The following is a 24,382-nucleotide window of genomic DNA, read 5'->3' as shown; positions in this document are numbered from 1 at the left end:
GATGGGTCAATAGTATAGAGTATGGAGTGTTATAACCCTGTGAGCACAGTTCCAAACTGCTCTCCAAAATGGTTAGTTCATACTTCACCAATAATGCATTAGTGTCCCCATTTTCTCACATTCCCTCCAATATTCATCATTTTTTTTCTGTCATTTTAGCAAAACTGATGGATGTGGGGTGACATCTCAGAATTATTTTAATTTTCATTTTTCTTATCAATAGTAATTTAAAGACTTTTTTCCCATGTAACTACAGATAGCTTTGATTTCTTCATCTGAAAACTGCCCAAATCCTTTGTTGTTTATTAAATATGGAATGACATATTCTAATACATTTGATTCCATTCTCTATATGCTTGAGAAATGAGCCCTTTATCAGAGAGACTTGCTATAAAGATTGTTTCCCACTTTTCTTTCCTTCTAATCTTAGTTGCACTGTTTGTTTGTACAAAAAACTTTTTATATAATCAAAATTATCTATTTTATATCTAATGTTTTCCTGTCTCTTGTTTGGTTATAAATTCCTACCTTATCCACACACCTCATGGGTAAACTTCTATGCTCCTCTAATTTGCCCATGGTAGCATCCTTTTATGTTTAAATCATGTATTCATTTTGATCATATCTTAATATAGGGTGTGAGATAGAGGTCTATAACTAGTTTCTGCAAAACTGTTTGCTAGGTTTTTTCCAGCACATTTTGTCAGATAATGAGTTCTTGTCTCAAAACCTTGGATCTTTAGGTTTATTAAACACAAGATTAGTATAGTCATTTACTAATCTCTTTGTTAGTACTATATTTAAAATCTTTGCCTCAATATTAGGTAAATTAGTCTATAGTTTTCTTTCTCTTTCTGGAAAGGGAAAAAAAAAGAATGGGGTAAATAATCTTACATAAAAAAGGTACAAAAGAGCTATTATAGTGCAGAGAAAGTTGGGGTGGTGGGCAGTACTTGAATCTTATTCAATAAAATTGGCACAGACAACAAGAGAACTATATAGCTCTGCACACATATATTGTATCTAGAATATACTATAACATATTTAACATGTATAAGACTGCCTGCCATCTAGGGGAGGAGGTGGAGGGGAAGGGAAGGGAAAAGTCGGAACAGAAGTGAGAGTGCACTTCCTGCTTTAGTTGGTAGCATATGTGTTATAAAAGGTATTTGGTAAGACTCATCCTTTATCTTTCCAGATAATTTATACAGTATTAAAATTAATTATTCTTTAAATATTTGGCAAAATTCCCTTATAAATCCATCTGTCTCTGAAGATTTTTTCTTAGGAGTTCACTGATAGTTTGTTCAATTTCTTTTTCTAAGATAGGATTATTTTTCTATTCTATTTCCTCTTCAGCTCATCTAGGCAATTTATGTTTTTGTAAATATTTGTCTATGACATTTATTGGCATGTAATTGGGCAAAAGATCTAACAATTGCTTTAATTTCCTCTTCACTGATGTTTAATTCATTCTTTTCATTTCTGATATTGCTAATTTGGTTTCTTTTCTTTTTGTAATCAATTTAACCAATAGTTTATTTTTTTCGATTCCTTCCCCCTCCCCCCCATAAAACCAGCTCCTATTTTATGTATTAATTGAATAGTTTTCTTGTTTCAGTTTTATTCATCTCTTCTTTGGTTTTCAGGATTCCTAATTTGGCATTTAACTGAGGACTTTTAATATGTTCTTTTTTTCTAGTTTTTTAAGCTGAATGCCCAATTCATTGATCTGCTTTTTCTATACTTTACTGATTTATGCATATAGAGATATATATTTTCTTTTAAGTATTGTTTTGATTGGAGTCTATAAATTTTGGTATGGTGTCTCACTTCTGTCATTCTCTTTGAAGAAATTATTGTTTCTATGTTTTGTTCTTTGAAGAACTCATTCTTTAGGATTATTTAATTTCCAACTAAATTTTAGGCTTTACCTCCATTCATTGCATATAATTTTTACTAAATTATAATCTGAAAAGGCTATATCTAATAGCTCTCTTTTTTTGCATCTGGTTCTGTGTTTACTACTTCCTTCTAGGCTGACAGATTTCTATATCAAATGGTGTTTTTATTACCTCTGTGCCAATATTTTTTAAATTATAATTTTTTTATTGACAGAACATATGCATGGGTAATTTTTTAACATTATCCCTTACACTCACTTCTGTTCCGACTTTTTCCTTCCCTCCTCCTACCTCCTCCCCTTAGATGGCAGGCATTCTTATATATGTTATATATGTTATAGTATATCCTAGATACAATATATGTGTGCAGAACTGTACAGTTCTCTTGTTGTCTCTGCCAATTTTAATGAATAAGATTCAAGTACTGCCCACTACTCCAACTTTCTCTGCACTATAATAGCTCTTTTGTATGTAAGATAATTTACCCTGTTCTTCTTTTCTCCTTTCCCCTTTCTCCCCATGTATCCCTCTCACCCCTTAATTTTGTTATTTTTTGGATATTCATCAATTCATACCTTTATTATCTAATTTATGTATGGTATTTCTAACTTCCCTAATAGTAATAAAGTTCTTAAGAGTTATAAGCAACATTTTCCTATGTAAGAATGTAAACAAACAGTTTAACCTTACTAAATCTCTTATGTTTTCTCTTTCCTGTTTAGCTTTTTAAGCTATTTTTCATCCTTACATATGAAAAATCAAATTTTCTTTTTAGCTATGGTCTTTTCCTCAGGAATGTCTGTATTTTATTTCATGAAAGATCTTGTTGTTGGCTGGAGGATTATACTCAATTTTGCTGGAAAGGTGATTCCTGGTTGTAAATCCCAGCTCCTTTTATCTTTCAGAATATCATATTCCAAGTCCTCTGATCCTTTAACTGAGAAGTACTAAATTCTGTGTAAGTCTAACTGTGGCTTCATGATATTTGAACTGCATTTTTTTTTGTTTTTGTTTTTTTTTTCTGGTTGCATGCAGTATTTTCTCGCTAGCCTGGGAATTGTTACTTGGTTATTATTCCTGGGAATTTTCATTTTGGGATCTCCTTCAGAAGTTGATCAATGGGTTCATTCAATTTCTATTTTATCCTCTTGTTTTAGGATATCAGGAAAATTTTCTTTTTTTTCTTTTTTTATTTTATTTAGAATTTTTTTCACAGTATATATGCATGAGTAATTTTTTTTATAATATTATCCCTTGTATTCATTTTTCCAAATTATCCCCCCCTCCCTCCATTCCCTCCCCCCCGATGACAGGCAATCCCATACATTTTACATGTGTTACAATATAACCTAGATACAATATATGTGTGTAAATACCATTTTCTTGTTGCACATTAATTATTAACTTCCGAAGGTATAAGTAACCTGGGTAGATAGACAGTGGTGCTAACAATTTACATTCACTTCCCAGTGTTCCATCTCTGGGTGTAGTTATTTCTGTCCATCATTGATCAATTGGAAGTGAGTCGGATCTTCTTTATGTTGGAGATATCCACTTCCATCAGAATATATCTTCACACAGCATTGAAGTGTACAGCGATCTTCTGGTTCTATTCATTTCACTCAGCATCAGTTGATGTAAGTCTCTCCAAGCCTCTCTGTATTCCTTCAGGAAAATTTTCTTGATAATTTCTTCTAATATTGTATCAAAATTATTTTTATCGTAATTTTTGGGCAACCCAGTGATTCTTATATCACTTCCCTTCAATCTATTTTCTAGATCAAATGTTTTTCTGATGAGATGCTTCAAATTTTTTTGATTTTGTTTCATTATTTCTTTCTGTCTTAGAATATCATTAGTTTCCTTTGCCCAATTCTAGTTTTCGAGGAATTATTTTCTTCCTTTAGTTTTTGGTTCTCTATTTCAAGTTGATGTTGCTCTTTTTTTTTTTTTTTTTTTTTTCTTCAAATTTTTTCCTCAATCTCTCTTATTTGATTTTTAAAGTCCTTTTTAAGTTCTTCTAAGAACTCTTTGGATTTGGGACTATTTGATATTTCTTATTTAAAAAGTATTTTTATATGCATTATCTTTCTCTGAACTTGAGCCTGGATCTTTTCAATAGCCACAGTAGCATACCTATGGTTGGATTCTTTCTCCTTTGCTTATTTTTAGTTTTTGTTTTTTATTATTTTTAGCAGATATTATTGTCATCAAGTTCTAATTACAAGGATTGGGGCATAATGCCCAAAGCCTCATGTTCTTCTTACAGTTATTGTCTGAGATCCATTCTAGGTAGGACTCAAGCTTAGGCTCTCTTCTCCCTCCTAAATTATGGGTAGAGCCCCCTATCATTCTGTCCTGTCGGTGCTCTTACTCCCTTGCAGTCCCTCTGGTGGCTGCAAACTACAGCTGTCCTCTTTTCCCTGGAACCAAAACCAGAGACTCTGCTCTCCTGCTACTGCCCATAGCCAGCAGGGAACCCTTAGGCCAACGTCCTTCAATCTTCTATCCCAGCTTAGACACCACCCATCCTCCTAATAAAAGTTCTTAAAGAAGAGGCTGCCTCCCAACTCCTGTCACTTTCAGGATTTTTTGTCTGTTGATTCTGCAGAATTGGTCTGGAGATATTTATACTTCATACAGGCTGAAACTAGCCCCAGAAAATCAATTTTTTCTAGGAGTTATATCTTAAGATGTTTTAGGAGAATAACGGCTTTAGCCTGACTTATTTTCTCTGCTCTACAATTCCTGTGACTTAATGTTTTGTCTTTTTTTCTGTAAAAGAAATTTGGAGAGCTAGAAGTTTTCTGACCTGTTCTGCTACATTCCCAGAATCCTCTCCCAATTCTAATTTTTTTTAAGGAACTATTTTCTTTAGTGAGCTTTTGTATCTCCTTTTCCAATTGCCCACCTCTACTTTTTAGGGGTGTTGTTTAATACATTTTTGTGATCATTTCCCATGTTTTTGTACTTCGTTTACTTTATTGTTGATTCTTTTTTTCATGATTCTCTTGCATCACTCTCATTTTCCCCCCAATTTTTCTTCTCTCTGTCTCTCATTTAATTTTTAAAATCTTTTATGAGCTTCTGGGAGTTCTCTTTTTGAGCCTGACACCAATTCACATTTTTATTTAATGTTTTTCATGTAGCTGTTTTGACATTGTCGTCCTCTTCTGAGTGTGTGTTTTAATCTTCCCTGTCAGCATATTAACTTTCTATGGAAAACTTTCTTTCTGTTCTTATTTTTGCAGCTCTTTTCTTGACTTTTAATTTTATGTTAAAGTTGAGCTCTATTCCTGGGGCTGAGAAGCCACTGTCCTGAGCTTCAGACTTTTCATGTTGCTATTTTCAGAGGTAATTCTGGGCACATGTAAGCTATAGGAGTTGATGATGCCAATTCAGTTGCTCCAAGATCTGCAGTGGATTGTTCAAGAGCACTGAAACTTGCTGCTCACTTGCAATAGGCGTAAGGCCTCACCAATGACTTCCTGAAGAGTAGCCTGCTGTTGGCTCTCACATGTTAGCCAGCAGATTATGCTCTACTCTCACTTCTTATGAGACAGATTTTTCTTGTGGACCTTCTAAGTTGTTTTGGTTGGAAAATTATTTCATTCCATTCTTTTGTTGGTTCTCATCTTCAGAATTCATTTTAAGGTGGTGTTTTTGGGGTAATTTGGGAGAGCTCAATTAAGTCCCTGCTTTATTCTCCCACCTTGTCTCTTCTCTCTCCATTTAATACATTTTTGAAAGATAGGAATTAGCACTTTTTGGAGGAAGAAATTCAAGCTATCACATTCATGTCCACCTGAAAAAGGTTCTAGATTACCAATAATTAGAGAAAATGAAAATTAATACAACAATGAGCCAGTAAGAATTATTAATTATTAATTTAATAAATTACATTTTAAATTAATTAATTAATTTATTAGTAGTAGGGCGTACTAATTGCCAGGTAATGCTAGATGCTAAAGAAAGGATAAAAAAATAGGCCCTGAATGCATGAAGGTCATAGTGAGACAAGGGAAAGAACCTGAAAACAAGAACAAACAAAATACAAACAAGAAAGACTAAAGCTAACTACCAAAAGGAAGGTATTAAGGCATGGAGAAAGATTTCTTGTAGTAAGTATATTTTATCTGAGACTTAAAGGAATCCAAGAAAGGCACTCAGAATATTAAAGTTGACCAAAAAAAAAAAAAAAAAAAAAAAAAAAAAAAAAAAAAAAAAAAAGGAAATTGACAAATGCTAAAAAAAAAGCTTTAGAAAAAAAGGATATCACAGCACTTTTGGTGAAACTGCTAATACTCCAGCTATTTTAGAAAATAATTTAGAACTATGGTCCCAAAATTATTAAATTGAATTTACAACTTAATATACAATTAGGTCTCTTCTGCAAAAACATCAAGAGAAAAAAAAGGAGAAAAATTTACATAAAAAAAGACATCATTAGACAGACTTTAGGAGCCTAATCAGTGATAGGGCCAATCATAATTCACATAATAACACATGATATACACCTCCTAACAGAGAAGTGATGGCCTTAAAGGACAGACTATAACTTTTTTTATGGTTAAAAAGCAAAACCAATGGAGAATTTATTTTAAGTAGACATTTTTATATAATGGTTTATTTTTCTTTCTTAAAAAGTGGAAGGGGATAAGAGAAACGATACATTTCTGTTGACTGAAAATATTTTAAAACTAATTTTTAAAAAACATCACTGAAGATATTAAAACATAAAGAATAAATTACAAGCTAGCCTATTTATTTTCATTACCCAAATGCTTTCCCAATTCAATCCTACTTTGATTGCTGACTCATTATTTTTCAAAAGCAGCCATTTGATTTAGTTTTTAGATAGCATTACTTTATTGCTATGTAATTTACCAGAACTATATAAGTTCAAAAACACCAAGAAAATAACCCTTTAAGAAAATTTGTTTGAAAAATTTCTGTAATAACATATCTTAACAAACTTTTAAAAAAAACTTATTTTCAAAACATATGCATGGATAATTTTTCAATAGTAAACCTTGCAAAACCTTGTATTCCAAATTCCCCCCTTTATCCCTACCTCTCCCCTAGATGGGAAGCAACCCAATATATGTTAAACATGTTAGAAATATATATATTAAATCCAATATATGTATACATATTTATACAATTATCTTGCTGTACAAGAAAAATCAGATCAAAAAGGAAAAAAATGCAAGCAAACAACCACAAAAAGAGTGAAAATGTATTGCTGTGATACAGCCTCAGTTCCCAAAGTCCTCTCTCTCTTCATCACAAGATCATTAGAACAGGCCTGAATTGTCTCATTTTTGAAAAGAGCCAGGTCTATCAGAATTGATCACTGTATGGTCTTATCGTGTATAATGATCTCCTGGTTCTGCTTATTTTACTTAGCATCAGTTCATGTAAGTCTCTCCAGGCCTCTCTGAAATCATCCTGCTAATCATTTCTAATAGAACAATAATATCTTATAACATTCATATACTATAACTAATTCAGCCATTCTCCAATTGATGAGCATCCATTCATTTTCCAGTTTCTTGCCACTATAAAAAGGGCTGCAACAAACATTTTTGCACATGTGGGTCACTTTCCTTTCTTTATGATCTCTTTGGGATATAAACCCAATAGAAACATTGCTGCATCAAAAAGGGTATGCAGAGTTTGATAGCCCTTTGAGCATAGTCCCAAATTGCTCTCCAAAACTGCTGGATCAGTTCACAACTCCACCAATGATGTATTAGTGTCCCAGTTTTCCCACATCCGCTCCAACATTCATCATTATCTTTTCCTATCATCTTAGCCAATCTGACAGGTGTGTAGTGGTACCTCAGAGTTGTCTTTGGATTTCTCTGATCAACAGTGATTTAGAGCATCTTTTCATATGGCTAGAAATGGTTTCAATTTCGTTATCTGAAAATTGTCTTTTCATATCCTTTGACTATTTATCATCTGGAGAATGGCTTCAATTCTTATAAATTTGAGTCAACTCTCTATTTATTTTAGAAAAGAGCCTTTTATCAAAACCCTTGAATGTAATTTTTTCCACAGTTTGTTTCCCTTCTAATTTTGTCTGCATTAGTTTTGTTTGTACAAAAACTTTTTAACAATATAATCAAACTTATCTATTTTGTGTTCAATAATAAACTCCAGTTCTTCTTTAGCCACAAATTCCATTCTTTGAGCACCGACCCTGAAGTCAGGAGGACCTGAGTTCAAATCTGGTCTCAAACACTTAACACTTCCTAGCTATGTGATCCTGGGCAAGTAACTTAACCCCAATTATCTTAGCAAAAAAAAAAAAAAATTCCATTCTTCTCCACAAATCTGAGAAGTAAACTGTCTTTTGTTCTTATAATTTGCTTATATCACTATGTCTAAATCATGAATCCATTTCGACTTTATCTTGATATACTGTATTAAGTCAATGCTTAGTTTTTTCCAGTCATTTCCAATTTTCACAGCAGTTTTTGTGAAATAGTTCTTTTTTTTGTAGGTGCTATTTTTGTTATTATAGCTTTTTATTTACAAGACATATGCATGGGTAATTTTTCAGCACTGATCCTTGCAAATCTTTTGTTCCAACTTTTCCCCTACTTCCCCCCACCCCCTCCCCCAGATAGCAGGTAGACCAATACATGTTAAATATGTTAAAGTATATGTTAACTGTGTAAATATGTATATATATGTGTGTGTGTGTGTGTGTGTGTGTGTGTGTGTGTATATTTATATATTTTTTTTTAATTTGATTTTTCTGGTGCAGCAAGATAAATACTAAGTATGTGTGTGTATGCAGCAAGATAAATACTGTGTGTGTGTATATATATATATACACACACACACACACACATAAATATATATATATATATATACACACACACACACACACACACACACACACACACACACACACACACACATAGTATTTATCTTGCTGCACCAGAAAAATCAAATTTAAAAATAAGGTAAAAATAACCTGAAAAAGAAAACAAAAATGCAAGTAAAAAAAAAAAAACAGGAGTGGAAATGCTATGTTGTGGTCCACACTTATTTCCCATAGTTCTTTCATTGAGTATAGCTGGTTTTCTTCATTATTGAACAATTGGAACTGATTTGGTTCATCTCATTGTTGAAGAGAGCCACATCCATCAGAATTGGTCATCATATAGTATTGTTGTTGAAGTGTATAATGATCTCCTGGTTCTGCTTATCTCACTCAGCATCAGTTCATGTAAATCTCTACAGGCTTTTCTGAAATCATCCTGCTAATCATTTCTTACAGAACAATAATATTCCATAACAATAATATCCCATAACATTCATATACCACAACTTATTCAGCCATTTTCCAATTTCCAATTTCTAGCCATTACAAAAAGGGCTGCACATATGGGTCTCTTTCTCTTCTATAAGATCTCTTTGGGACATAATCCCAGTAGTAACACTGCTGGATCAAAGATATGGACAGTTTGATAACTTTTTGAGCATAGATCCAAATTGCTCTCCAGAATTTTTGAACCAATTCCAACTCTACCAACAATGTATCAGTGTGCCAGTTTTCCCACATCCCCTCCAACATTCATCATTATCTTTTCCAATCATCCTAGCCAATATCTGAGGGGTATGTAGTGGTATCTCAGAGTTGTCTTAATTTGCATTTCTCTGATCAATAATGATTTGGAGCATCTTTTCATATGGTTAGAAATAATTTCCATTTCTTCATCCAAAAACTGTCTGTTCATATCCTTTGACCATTTATCAATTGATTTCTTATAGAGTCCATTCTCTATATATTTTGGACATGAGGCCTTTATCAGAACCTTTGACTGTAAAAATGTTTTCCTAGTTTATTGCTTCCCTTCTAATATTGGCTGCATTAGTTTTGTTTGTACAAAAACTTTTTAATTTGATATAATCAAAATTTTCTATTTTGTGATCAATAATGATCTCTAGTTCTTCTTTGGTCACAAATTCCTTCCTCTTCCACAGGTGTGAGAGGCAAACTATCCTATATTCTTCTAATTTATTTATAATCTTATTCTTTATGCCTAAATCATGAACCTATTTTGATCTTATCTTGGTGCATGGTGTTAAGTGTGAATCAATGCCTCATTTCTGCCATACTAATTTCCAATTTTCCCAGCAGTTTTTGTCCAACAGTGAATTCTTATCCCAAAAGCTGGGGTTTGGGGGTTTGTCAAACACTATATAGATAATTAATCTAGTCATTGACTATTTCATAGTTATTTTAAAGTTATTGACAATTTTGTTCTGTGAACCTAACCTATTCCACTTATCAACTAGTCTATTTTTTAGCCAATATCAAATGGTTTTGGTGGCTGCTGCTTTATAATATAGTTTTAGATCTGGTACAGCTAGGCCACCATTTGATTTTTTTTTTCATTAGTTCCCTTGAAAATTTTGACCTTTTGTCCTTCCAGATGAATTTTGTTGTTATTTTTTTCTAGGTCATTAAAATAGTTTTTTGGAAGTCTGATTGGTATTGCACTAAATGAATAAATCAGTTTAGGTAGTATTGTCATCTTTATTATATTTGCTCAACCTATCCAAGAGCACTTAATATTTTTCCAATTGGTTATATCTGACTTTATTTATGTTGAAAGTATTTTGTAGTTTTGCTCATATAGTTCCTGACTTTTTCTTGGCAGATAGATTCCCAAATATTTTATACTACTGGCAGTTATTTTAAATGGAATTTCTCTTTATATCTCTGATCTGTTGGATTTTGTTAGTGATATACAAGAATAATGATGATTTTTGAGGAGTTAGTTTGTATCCTGCAACTTTGCTAAAGTTGTGGATCATTTCTAATAGCTTTTTAGTAGAATCTCTGGGGTTCTCTACGTATAACATCATATCATCTGCAAAGAGTGATAATTTGGTTTTCTCGTTACCTCCTCTAATTCCTTTAAATCTCTTTCTCAACTCTTATTGCTGAAGCTAGCATTTCTAATACAATATTTAACAGTAATGGTGATAGTGGGCAACCTTATTTCATGCCTGATCTTATTGGGAATGGTTCCAGTTTATCCCCATTACATATGATGCTTACTGACGGTTTTAGATAGAGGCTACTGACTATTTTAAGGAAAAGCCCATTTATTCCTATACTCTCAAGTGTTTTTAAATACAAATGGATATTGGATTTTATCAACTGCCTTTTCTGCATCTATTTAGATGATCATATGGTTTTTGTTAATTTGGTTGTTGATATGGTCAATTATGCTAATAGTTTTCCTAATATTGAACCAGCCTTGCATTCCTGATATAAATCCTACTTGGTCATGGTGTATTATCCTTGGGATGATTTTCTGTAATCTTTTTGCTAATATTTTAATTTTTTGTATCAATATTCATTAGGGAGATTGATCTATAATTTTCTTTCTCTGTTTTCCACCTACTTGGTTTAGGTATCAGTACCATGTCTGTATCATAAAAGGAATTTGGTAGGAGTCCTTCATTCCCTATTTTTTTCAAATAATTTATATAACATTGGAGTTAATTGTTCTTTAAATGTTTGGTAGAATTCACATGTAAGGTCCTGGGGATTTTTTCTTAGGGAGTTGGTTAATAGCTTGTTCTATTTCTTTTTCTGAAATGGGACTATTTAAGCAATTTACTTCCTCCTCTGTTAATCTGGGCAGCCTATATTTTTTGAAGATAGTCATCCATTTCACTTAGGTTATCAAATTTATTGGCATAAAGTTGGGCAAAGTAACTCCTAATTATGGCTCTAATTTCCTCTTCATTAGTGTAAAGTTCTCCCGTTTTATTTTTAACACTAACAATTTGGTTTTCCTCTTTTTTTCTAATCAAATTTAACAAAGGTTTATCTATTTTATTGTTTTTTTCATAAACTCTTAGTTTTATTTATTAATTTAATAGTTTTTTTAACTTTCAATTTTATTAATTTCTCCTTTTAATTTTAGAATTTCAAGTTTAGTATTTGCTTGGGTGTTTTTAATTTGCTCTTTTCCTAGCTTTTTAAGTTTCAAGACCAATTCATTGATCTTCTCTTTCTCTATTTTATTTAATTAAGCCTTTAGGAATATAAAAATTCCCTTTATTACTGTTTTGGCTGCATCCCACAAATTTTGGTATGTTGTCTCATTGTTGTCATTCTCTTGGGTAAAATTATTAATCGTGTCTATGATTTGCTGTTTCACCCATTCATTCTTTAGGATGAGATTATTTAGTTTCCAATTACTTTTTGGTCTATTTTCCCCCAGCTTTTTATTGAATGTATTTTTCATTACATTGTGATCTGAAAAGAATGCATTTACTATTTCTGTCTTTCTGCATTTCATCTTGAGGTCTTTATGTCCTAATATATGGTCAATTTTTTATAGGTTACATGAACTGCCGAGAAGAAAGTGTACTCCTTTCTGTCTCCATTCAGTTTTCTCCAAAGATCTTTCATACCTAACTTTTCTAATATACTATTTACCTCTTTAACTTCTTTCTTATTTGTTTTGTGGTTTGATTTATCTAATTCTGAGAGTGCAAGGTTGAGATTTCCCACTATTATAGTTTTGCTGTCTATTTCTTCTTGCAGATTTCTTAACTCCTTTAGGGATTTATATGCTATACCTCTTGGTGAATATGTTTAGTAATGATATTGCTTCATTATACATGCTATCATTTAGCAAGATATAGTTTCCATCCTTATCTTTTTTAATTATTATATCAATTTTTGCTTTTGCTTGATCTGAGATAAAGATGGCTACCCCTGCTTTTTTTTTTTACTTCACCTGAATCATAATTGTTTCTGCTCCAGCCTTTTACCTTTACTCTATATGTATCACCCTATCTTAAATGTGTTTCCTGTAAACAACGTATTGTAAGATTCTGGCTTTTGATCCAGAATGCTATCCACTTACGTTTGGTGGGAAAGTTCATCCCATTCACATTTATGGTTAAAACTACTAATTCTGTATTTCCTATCATCTTATTATCCCTAGATTATCCCTCCACTTTTCCCTTTTTCTGATACAATCCACTTTCTACTTCTATTTCCCTATTTTTAAATGCCCTTTTCACTTTTATGTCCTTTTAAAAAAATATTATAACAGTAAAATCAAATTATACATGCACTCTTTAACTATGCCCGTAACAGAAACACAGTTCTCAAGAATTCTTTTTATGCTTCTCTTGAGTCCTATATTTGGAGGTCAAATTTTTTGTTTAGCTCTGTTTTTTTCATTAGGAATAAATGGAATTCAACTGTTTCATTGACTGTCCATCTTCCCTAGAAGAAAATGCTCAGCTTAGCTGGGCAATTTATTCTTGGCTGCATTCCAAGTTCTTTTGCCTTTTGAAATAGCAGATTCCAGGCCCTTTGATCCTTTAATATGGAAGCTGTTAGATCCTAAGTGATCCTTTTTGTGGCCCCTCAGTATTTGAATTTTTTTTTTTTTTTCTGGCTGCTTGTAGTATTTTTTTTCTTAATCTGATAGTTCTGAAATTTAGCCATAATATTCCTTGGAGTTTTTATTTTGAGGTCTCTTTCAGAAGGTGTTCAGTGAATTCTTTCAATGCCTAATTTACCTTCTGATTCTATTACATCTGGAAAGCTTTCTTTGATTGATTTCCTGAAAAACAGTGTGTAGGCTCTTTTTTCATCATGGTTTTCAGGGAGTTCAATAATCCTTAGATTCTCTCTCCTAGATCTATTTTCCAGGTCTGTTGTTTTTCCAAGTAGATATTTAACATATTTAACATTTTTTCCTTTTTTTTTTTTTTTTGGTTTTGTTTTGTTTTGTTTTGTTTTGCTTGACTGATTCTTGATATCTCAATGAATCATTCATTTCCATTTGTTTGGTTATTGTTGTGGCCCTGGATATCTTAGACTCAGCCGGAATCAAGATAAGCAAAAATCTTTATTCTTGGTCTTTTGGGGCCACTGTCAGGAGATTAGATCTAGCAATCTCCACACCTCCTTCCTCTCTCTCCACCGCCAAAAGAATGATCCTGCCTGTCCTACTCCATCCTTTAATCTCTCTCTTTTCCTTCTTTGTCCACACCCATTGATCTAGGACAGAATAGTTGGGGAGGGTCATTCTTCAAGGATATGTTATAGAGAATTGTCCAATTGGTAATTAGCCCTATGTGCTAGGTTACCTTGCATCTGCTTAGTTCTAGCCCTTTATATCTCCCACTTTCTTTTGTTTTAGAACATAGGTGGTCATGCCATCCCTGACTTCTCAGGGAGGTGAGAACCCCAAAAAGGAAGTGATCATGCCTGCCCCCTTGACTTCTCAGGAAGGGAGATGAAATCACTAAAAAGGACATAATCACTCCCTGACATCCAGGAAGGAAGATGAAAAGCACCAAAGGGAAGTGGGGATTGCTAGTGGGTTTCTGGGCTGAAGGATCTTATTAGAGGCAGGTATGCACAAACCCATCAGCATGAGAGGTATTACACAAGCACAAAGCAATAACGCACAGGCTATTAGTGATGACTCTCCCCAGAGTCATTGCAGGCTCGGTGAGGTGTAACAAACATTAATTGTACATGCAAGTAGTGATATAACAAACAATATAAATCAACATGGTCTTGTAAAAGATTTCCAGAAGTCCTAGAAGGAGGGTATGTAAACATCAATCATACATATGCCTCCTTCAGCAACCAAGAGATAGTCCAAAACCAATCTATTGTCCATTGTTTCACATGTCAGGGAATCCAATGATCCCCACAAGGTGGCCCTGGATATCTTAGAATCAATGGAGTCAGGATAAGCAAAAGTCTTTATTCTTGGTCTTTGGGGGTCATCATCAGTGGATTAGATCTAGCAATCTCCACACCTCCTTCCTCTCTCTCTCCACCACCAAAAGAATGATCCTGCCTGTCCTACTCCACTCTCTCATCTCTCTTTTCCTTTTTTGTCCACACCCACCGATCCAGCACAGAATAGTTGGGGAGGGTCATTTTCCAAGCATATGTTAATAGAGAATTGCCCAACTGGTAATTAGCCCTACATGCTAGGTTACCTTGCATCTGCTCAGTTCTAGCCCTTTACAGATTCTGATTTTTAATGAGTTGTTTTCATTTACTTTTTTTTTTTTACTTCCTTTTGTATATGTCCAATTAAATTTTTAAATGAGTTGTTTTGCTCTATGGAATTTTTTTCCATTTCAAAAATAATTTTTAATGAGTTATTTTCTTTTTCCAATTCACAAATCCTATTTTTTCTTTGGACTTCTTTATCTTTTCCAGTTCACAAATTCTTTTTCCCTGGGAGTTCTTTACATTTTCATTTCACATTTCAGGGAGTTGTTTTCTTCTTCAAATCTTTCTTTTAATGTGTTATATACCTTTCCCATACTCTCTTGCAGAGCTTCATTTTCCTTTCCCCATTTTTCTTCTAGCTCTCTTTTAAGATCTTTGTTAATTTCTTCTAGGACAGCCTTCCTAGGGTACCAGGGTGATGGGTACCAGGTTATATCACCCTTTGGAGTTTTGTGTGGAGACTGATATTCGTCTCCTCAGGGTTGGAAATAGCTATCAGAATAGAAGCTATCTATAGTTAAAACTCACTTTATTTTTTTATTCATTTTTTAAAAATTTGGCTCTGCCTTTAGGGAAAGGAGATTCCAAGCTTCCTCTACAGACCACAGATGGACAGTGGATGCATTGTGAGCAGCGGCTATGCTGTGAATAGGCTGTGAAGCACAGCTGTGCTGCGATTTTGCTGAGTCACTCCTGGTGCTGGGTGGGTGTGGCCAGGTCCTATGAAACTCTGGCATTTTGGGGTACACTCTGCCTTTTGCATTTGTGTAACTTCTCTCCTGATCTACTGCTTTGCAATCAAAGCAGAGCAGCCAAGCCATGAACATTTGATATTTTTCCAATTGATTAGATCTGACTTTATTTGCGTGGAAAGTGTTTTGTAGTTTGTGCCCATATAGTTCCTGGCTTTGCCTTGGCAGACAGACTTCCAAATATTTTATATTATTAACAATTATTTTAAATGGAATTTCTCCCTTTATCTCTTGCTCCTGGACTTCATTGGTAATATATAAAAATGATGATGATTTATTTGGATTCATTTTGTATCCTGCACCTTTGCTAAAGTTGTGAATTGTTTCTAGTAGTTTTTTTAGTTGATTCCTTAGGATTCTCTAAGTCCTTGGTCTTTAGTGGGAGAAGTGAAAGAGGCAGCCAAGCAGAATCCTGGATTCTCTCCAGAGTCATCAGCCGGTCTCCTCCTTATCCTGGCACAAAGTCACTCTCCAGCCCCTCTCTCACCCCATCCTCAAATCCTTTTCTACAATTATCTTAACACCAAACATTCAGTAAGCACCAAATTGTGAGAAGAGCTATTTATCCAAACATATGCTAATAGAGTCATTATCTTACATCGAATAGGTAATTAGCCTTAAGTGCTTGGTTGTCTGATTCAAGCATACCTTTTTCAAAGTTTCAGCCCTCTAAACTTAACATCTTCCTCATTTATTTTGTGGTTTGATTTACTTAGTTCTGATAAAGCAGGCTGAGATCCCCCACTAGTGTAGTTTTGCTGTCTAATTCTTCTTGCAGCTTCTCTAGGAATTTGGATGCTATACCACTTGATGTATATATGTTTAGTATTGATATAGTTTCCTTTCTTATCTCTTTTAATTAGATTGATTTTTGATTTTGTTTCATCTGAGATCAGAATTGGTACTCCTGCTTTTTTTTTTTTTTTTTTTTTTTTTTTTTTTAAACTTTAACTGAAGCATAATGGATTCAGCTCCAGCCTTTTACCTTTACTCTATACGTATCACTGTTGGGAGCCACAATCTCTAAGCTGATTGGCAAAGCCCAGCACTGAGATCAAATGTGCATAGCACCCATGCCGAAACAATATTTCCTTCTATGATTCTCATTAGTGGACTACTATTTCCTATACTATTTATAATTGGCTTGATTACAGCACTAAACATTATCTAAAAAATCTGGTAACAAGGGGAATTTGGGAAAGTTAACTAGAAACGATTCCACATACATATTCTATCCTAATAAAACTAATTTCTCACTGAGACAAATGATAAAGGAGAGAAGACCATGGAAATCATTGCCGTTATGGGAGAGAATCCAAAGGTCTAGGAAATACTGATGTTTACCAACTTAGACTCAGAAAAGATCAGTATGTCTAGGAACCAAAAGATGGTTAAAATATAACTAGGAATTGCCCTAAATGCCTATGTACACTGTTCTAAGTTGGGGGAAATAGAGGAAACAAACAATTCATAGAATTGACAAAGAAGACATAAGCAAACTAACAAAATTCACTGAACTTAACCTTGTATAACATTTACCTTTTCATCATCAGCTTCACATAATGTAATCAATAATTAACACTTAACCATAAAAAGCTTACTCAAATATTAAATGTCAAATGTAGTAACATTAATAAGTCAGATACATGTCTGTAGACTATGTTGACCTAAAAAAATATATATAATCATGATATAGTATTAAAAATAAAGCCTGAAGGACCCTGAGAGAAGTGGGAGCATCACTTCCATCCGTTCCTCACTTAAACTACCCCACAACTCCTGTCTTTCTTTGACACTGACTCTATTCCTCTTGCTCAGCTCCTTGGACCCCCTGCAGAGGCTGGACCCTTGTATATCACTTTGCTTTAAATGTGTTTCTTGTAAACCACAAAAATGTAGTCAGTTGTCCACTTCCATTTTATGGGAGAGTTTGTCCCATTCACATTCACAATTAAAATTAATAACTCCTTCACACTTTCCTTTCTATTTTCCCCTTCTACTTCCTTATAGGGTGAGAACAAGCTTCTCTATGAAATTAAATGTGTCTGATATTCTTTCTTTGAGTCAAATCTGATGAGAGTAAGATTCACACAATGTTCATCCCGCTCTTCCCCCCCCCTTTTTTTCCCTCTTCATAAGATGTAATTTATTACATTTTAACTCAATATTCCTCTTCTTCCAGTAGAATCATTTTTTCTCCTCTAATTTTTTTTTGTATCATCACAATAAAATTAAATTATACCTGCACCCTCAATGTATATTCATAACAGAGATACAGATCTCAAGAGTTAAACATATCTTCCCAAATAGGGATATAAACTTTTTAAATTTTAAAATAAAGCTATTTTCTTTCTCTTTTTTTGCCTTTTTAAATTTCCTCTTCAGTTCTGCATTTGAAGATCAAATTTCCTATTACGCTTTGGTCTTTTCATCAAATAAATGAAATTCACCTGTTTCATTGAATGTCCATCTTTTCCCCTGAAAGATAATGATCCATTTTGCTGGATAATTGATTCTACTCTGCAATACAAGTTCCTTTGCCTTTTGGAATATCAGGTTCCATGCCTTTTGAACCTTTAAAGTGGAAGCTGCTAGGTTCTTGGTAATTCTGATTATGGCTCCTCAATATTTGAATTGTTTTTTTTCTGGATGCTTGCAATATTTTCTCCTTGATTTCATAATTCTGAAATTTACATACTATATTCCTTACAGTTTTCATTTCAATTGGTATTTTGCCCTCTGATTCTAGGACATTAGGGTTGTTTTCCTTGATGATTTCCTGAAAGATGATATTTAGGCTCTTTTTTTTTTATCATAGTTTTCAGGAAGTCCAATAATTCTTAGATTGTCTCTCCTAGATCTGTTTTCCAAGCCAGTTATTTTTCCAATGAGATATTTTACATTTCCTTCTATTTTTTTTTTTGGTTTTGTTTGATTGATACTTAAAATCTTTTTGAGTCTTTCACTTCCATTTATTCAATTCTAATTCTAATTTTTAGTGCATTTTCTTCAGTTAGCTTTTTAAAAATCTTTTTAAAAATTCTATCTTATTTTTTATTTTGGCATTTGGCCAATTGAAGTTTTAAATGAGGTATTTTGTTCATTGGATTTTCTTTCTTCCATTTCACAAATTCTGTTTTTCAATGAATTGGTTTCTTTTTCTTATCTATTTTGTAAAGAGTCATATGCTTTTGCTGTTATTGGGATTATATCCCAAAGAAATACTGAAGTGCGGAAAGGGACCTGTATGTGCCAAAATGTTTGTGCAGCTCTTTTTGTTGTAGCTAGAAACTGGAAGTTGAATGGATGTCCATGAATTGGAGAATGGTTGGGTAAATTGTGGTATATGAAGGTTATGGAATATTATTGCTCTGTAAGAAATGAGCAGCAGGAGGAATACAGAGAGGCTTGGAGAGACTTAAATCAACTGTTGCTGAGTGAAATGAGCAGAACCAGAAGATCACTATACACTTCAACAACAGTACTGTATGAGGATGTATTCTGATGGAAGTGGAAATCTTCAACATAAAGAAGATCCAACTCACTTCCAGTTGATCAATGATGGACAGAAATAACTACACCCAGAGATGGAACACTGGGAAGTGAATGTAAATTGTTAGCACTACTGTCTATCTACCCAGGTTACTTATACCTTCAGAAGCTAATAATTAATGTGCAACAAGAAAATGGTATTTACACACATATATTGTATCTAGGTTATATTGTAACACATGTAAAATATATGGGATTACCTGTCATCATCGGGGGGAGGGAGTGGAGGGAGGGAGGGAGGGGATAATTTGGAAAAATGAATTAAAAAAAAAAAAAGAGTCATATGCTTTTTCCATGTCATCAAATCTGTTTTTAAGGAATTTTCTAAAGATAATTTGTTTTTCCTTTTTCAAACTCTATAAAGAGAGCCTTGTGAAATGGGGACCAACTCATATCACATCTGGGGCTTCATCTGCAGAAGATTTGTCCTTAGGATCCTCAGGGTTTGATGTTTATTCTTCTCTTTCTCCATAAAAGCTATCTATGGTCAGAATTCTTTTTGCTTTTTTGCTCTTTTTTAAAAGGTTGAGATCTGCTCTTAAGGCAATGGGACCACAGCTGTCCTGGGGCCAGAGTTGCTGACTGATTTTCGGTGCTATGTAGGCATAGACGGGACTGGTGGTTTTCTGGGGTCCTAGGATTCAGAGGCTCACTATTTGCTTTTGATGTCTCACACTATTTTGCTGATCAGGACAGAGTAGCCGAAAAGCCTCCAAGTAAATTCGCCAGTGCACCAAAGCTACAATGCCCTGGCTCCCTGCCCCCTTGCCCCAAGCTCCTTGAACTGAGTCTGCACTCTCTCCCTGCCCAATTGAAACAGAATTTTTCTGAAGTTCTTCCAACGTATCTTCTTCTGGAATTGTGTTACACTCCAAATATTTGTGGATTCTGTCACTCCAAAACCTGTTTCAGAAGCTTAATCTGGTGTTAATCTGAGGGATAATAGGAGGAATTCAGATAAAGATATGTCTACTTTTGCCATCTTGGCTCCACCATCCCCTCTTAACAAATAATTTTTAAGACTAAATGAAAATAAAAATTTTAAAAAAGACTAAATGAAAATAGAACATAAAATAAAATGTAACATTTTATAAAATATATAAACATCTAAATAGTAAATATTTATGTTACATATAAATATATTCAAATGGAATATAAAATAAAAATAAAATAGAAAAGTTATAATTTGTCCCCCCAAATTAAGCATATGAAATAATTTAAGAGTTGTAATAAGAGTCAGATATCATCCAGTCCAACTTTCAGTGGACAAAGAATCCCTTTAAAACATTTCTGATAAGCAGTTGTTTGCCCCCCACTTGAGGCCCTGAAGATGACAGGACAATTTCTTCTCAAGGCAAACCACCACACAGCATTCCTTAAGAGCTCATATTATCAGTAATCTATTCCTTGCTTTAATCCCAAATATATCACTCAAAGGCAGAAACTATGCACTTTCCTCATCTAAGTCAAACATTTTCAAGGGATTCTTACTCATTATGATCTCAAAATCCCTAATTGCCCTGCTTCACTCTACATGCTTTCTAGGTCACCAAAGTTGTCAGAAATATTAATACATATGTAAGTGTTCATATGTAAAAAGTTAGAAATTATACACACAGAGAGACAGATCTCTGGTGGAGTACACATAGTATCTGTCCCTGGATCTATGCTATTTAAAACTTTTAACCATAATTTAAGGTATAAATGACATCTATATCAAATCTGCAAATGATTCAAAGCTGAGAGGAATAGCTAAGATACTGGAAAACAGAGTCATAATCCAAAAAGAATTTGGCAAGCTAGAATAATAGTCTAAATGTGATAAGATGGAAGAGGAAACTTAACAGAGATAAATGTGGTCACACTTGGGTTTACAAATCATTTTCACAAATATAATAAGGGTAGGCATGACAAGATAGAAGTTTGAAAAAATTAAGAGTTTTAGTGAACAGGAAGCTAAATATCTTTATCAACAGTATAATCTGACATCCAAGAAAATTTATATTATATTGAGGAGTGAAGGTGTGGAAGGAACACAGTTGTGCATGGACTTGGCAGACCAAAGCTGTTTAAATTGTTTACAGCTGTTTAGAATGTTTAATTGTGGCAGCCTCATTTAAAGAAAATGTTGGCAAATGAAAGATTATTTGGATAGGGATGGTCAAGATGGCAAAAGATATATGTAAATGTTATATGTGAATTAAGAACTAAAGGATGCCTAGCTTGAAGAGAAGTCCTGAGATGGGCTAGGGCATAGTAGTCTTTTTTTTTTTTTTAATATTTTTTATTTACCAGATATATAGATGGGTAATTTTACATTGACAATTGCCAAACCTTTTGTTCTAATTTTTCCCTTCCTTCCCCCTGCCCAAGATGGCAGGTTTACCAATACATGTTAAATATATTAAAGTATAAATGAAATACAATATATGTATACATGTCCAAACAGTTGTTTTGTTGTACAAAAAGAATCAAACTTTGAAATAGTGTACAATTAGCCTGTGAAGGAAATCCAAAATGCAGGAAGACAAAAATAGAGGGATTGGGAATTCTATGTAGTGGTTCATAGTCATCTCCCAGAGTTCTTTCACTGGGTGTAGCTGGTTCAGTTCATTATTGCTCTATTGGCATAATAGTTTTTTAAATACAGAATATGAAACAGATCTATTCCACTTGGTAATGGAAGGCAGAACTGGGAGCACTAGAGCCTACAGAGAGATACAGATTTTGGCTCAAAAGAAAGGAAAAGTAGCTCCCACTCCCAAACTATATGCATTCAAAGATGGGAGTAATCCATCTCAAGAAGTAAGAAAGCTTCTCTCAACAGAAGAAAATATCAAGTAACTACCTATTAGGCCAGTATAGAATAGATTCCTGCTCACTGATGTACATTTCTGAGGTCCTCTCCAACTCTGCAATTTAGGTAACTGAAAAGTTCTCTTTTGAGAAGTTCAACAATAAGATAAGTAATGTAGGATAACATGAAGGAACACCAAGACAAAAAAAAAAAAAAAAAAAAAAGATCATATAAATAGAGGTTTATTGGCAATAGTTTAGTATATGATAATGTAGGTATTTACAACAGCATTTAAAAAATATATATATGTGTGTGTGTGTGTATTTATATATGTATAAGTTTTGTGTTTTTTTACATGTGTATGTGTGTATATAAATACAGATGTGTGTGTAAGCAAATAAACACATTCTACACTTTTCCCCTGGCTGAAAAAGGTTATAATGACATCTCCTTTAAATGAAGCTTTATTAATGAGAATGCATTTGAGGGTCACTCATTATCCTGTACCATGAGAAAATCCTTTTCTATAATTCTTTTCTTATTGTGGAAAAAAGTATAGAGAAATAAGAGAAGTAAGGCAAACCAAATCCTCAAGAAACAATTTATGAATTTTCTGCCAAATCTCTAGTTCCTAGACTGTAACTAGTACTACATGGCAATGCCCATGCAAAGGAACTGCTACATTTATTAAAGAATTATTCTGTATACATTATTAGGAAGATACAATCGCATCTACTTCTGAATGACAATTTACTTACCTTTTCCAGAGCATGCATACTGAATACTGGTCCATCATGTGCTTTGACAGTTTTTATGAGAAAAATGTCTTTCCAAATACACACATCTCCTGTTGAAGTTCCAGAGAATGCCATCTCTTCAGTCCAGCCATATACCGCACACATCATTGTATCACTTTTCCCCAGAGGACCGATGTAGCCTTTTCTCCCAATCAATCCTCCCCCTGTTTTAAAATTAAAAATTATATGATTATTAAAGTGTCCTTTTAAAATTTATAAAATTAGAAATCACTATAATTTCCTTCTTTCTACCAAAAAACTCTCTCCTGAAAATGCTAAGCAGTATTAACAAGTCAATTTATGATAATAATTAACATTTTTCTATCAACTAATACTTTACAAAGTGCTTTACTTCTATAAAATAGTATTACCAAGTATTATAACTATTTTACAGAGGAAGAAAATGATGCTCAGATCAAATGAAGTGTTCTGTCCAATGTCACACAACTATTAGATACACAAACTCGGGCTGAAAAGGGTTCTTCTACAAACTCCAAGTCCAGTTTTCACCAGTAGTAGTTGTAAATTAATCATGAAATCAATATTTCTGCTAAATCACCTCTTAGGATGAATCTATTCAGGCATTTACACAGATATTTTTAGTTTTTATTTAAGTTGGAATAAGGGCTAATTATTATTTTCCAGGATTATTATACTGATAATATGAATAAAATCCACCAACAAACCATTGGTAATTTTATAAGCTCTTTTCAAACCTGGGGTTGTAAATAATATGCAGGCATGGAAGAACAAAGATTTTGAGAGAAAATGCTAACAATGATACATTAAGGGAAAACAGTAATTGATCAAAGAATAAAAATAAAGCCCTTATGTTCAAAGATCTCTAGGCAATGAATGTTGGAATAGAGAGGAAGTATGTGTGAGTAACTAGATGATTGAAGGTAGAAGCTTCACCATTTTCTTTCCCATTTTCTACCCCTGTTACATATACCCCTTGAAAATAATCCTTCTCAAAGTAGAAGAGCCAAAGGAATAACTGAAAAATCATGCCTGAGAGAATGGATTAAGGATAGAAAGAATAGATAGGTCAACAAATGAATGGAAACAAATAAGAAAGAATAACAATTCTGCTCCTTAGCACAACATAGTGACCCCACCAGATGTAAGAGAAACATCTTCTATAGCTTCTAAGATATCTAAGTTAGATTTCTGCAATGGGTAAGAATAAATACTTCACTGAGATAAGCAGAGAACACAAAAAGACCTACCATAACTATCTGTATGTCAAGATCTAAAGTCAGGATTTTAATTCTTAAACCATTTCTGGGAAACTTATTTTCTCTAAAACCTGAGATTAATCCTAAAAAGCCTCCAAGAAAAAGCTGATTTGTATATTCTTTCAGGTGCCCCTCACAACAATTCTGGAAAGAGATTGATAATATTCTTTCCATTTTATAGGTGAGGGCAAAGAGAGTCTCAAAGGTTTAAGGTACTTTCCAGAATCAAATAACAATTAAATGATTGAAAAGGCAAATAGATTAGAAATCATACCCAACTCTTTATCTAATTATCTG

General features: G+C 33.4%; 1 protein-coding gene across 9 annotated transcripts in view; it reads right to left on the bottom strand.

Annotated features, from left to right (window-relative positions):
- EML5 (EMAP like 5) overlaps positions 1–24,382 on the bottom strand; it is a 212,495-nt gene that overhangs the window by 77,347 nt on the left and 110,766 nt on the right. For all 9 annotated transcript variants that reach the window (XR_012486446.1, XR_012486445.1, XR_012486447.1 and 6 more), the window contains exon 18: positions 22,809–23,011. Coding sequence is in view for 5 of the 9 variants with exons in the window: in XM_074289782.1 (XP_074145883.1) it covers positions 22,809–23,011 (203 nt within the window). In the remaining 4 variants the exon portion in view is untranslated. The remainder of the gene's footprint in view (positions 1–22,808; positions 23,012–24,382) is intronic.

Source organism: Sminthopsis crassicaudata, chromosome 2 (genome assembly GCF_048593235.1).
Source record: "Sminthopsis crassicaudata isolate SCR6 chromosome 2, ASM4859323v1, whole genome shotgun sequence".
Taxonomy (NCBI): Eukaryota; Metazoa; Chordata; class Mammalia; order Dasyuromorphia; family Dasyuridae; genus Sminthopsis; species Sminthopsis crassicaudata.
Note: the sequence above shows the minus strand (reverse complement) of the source record. Positions and strands in the feature narration are given on the sequence as shown.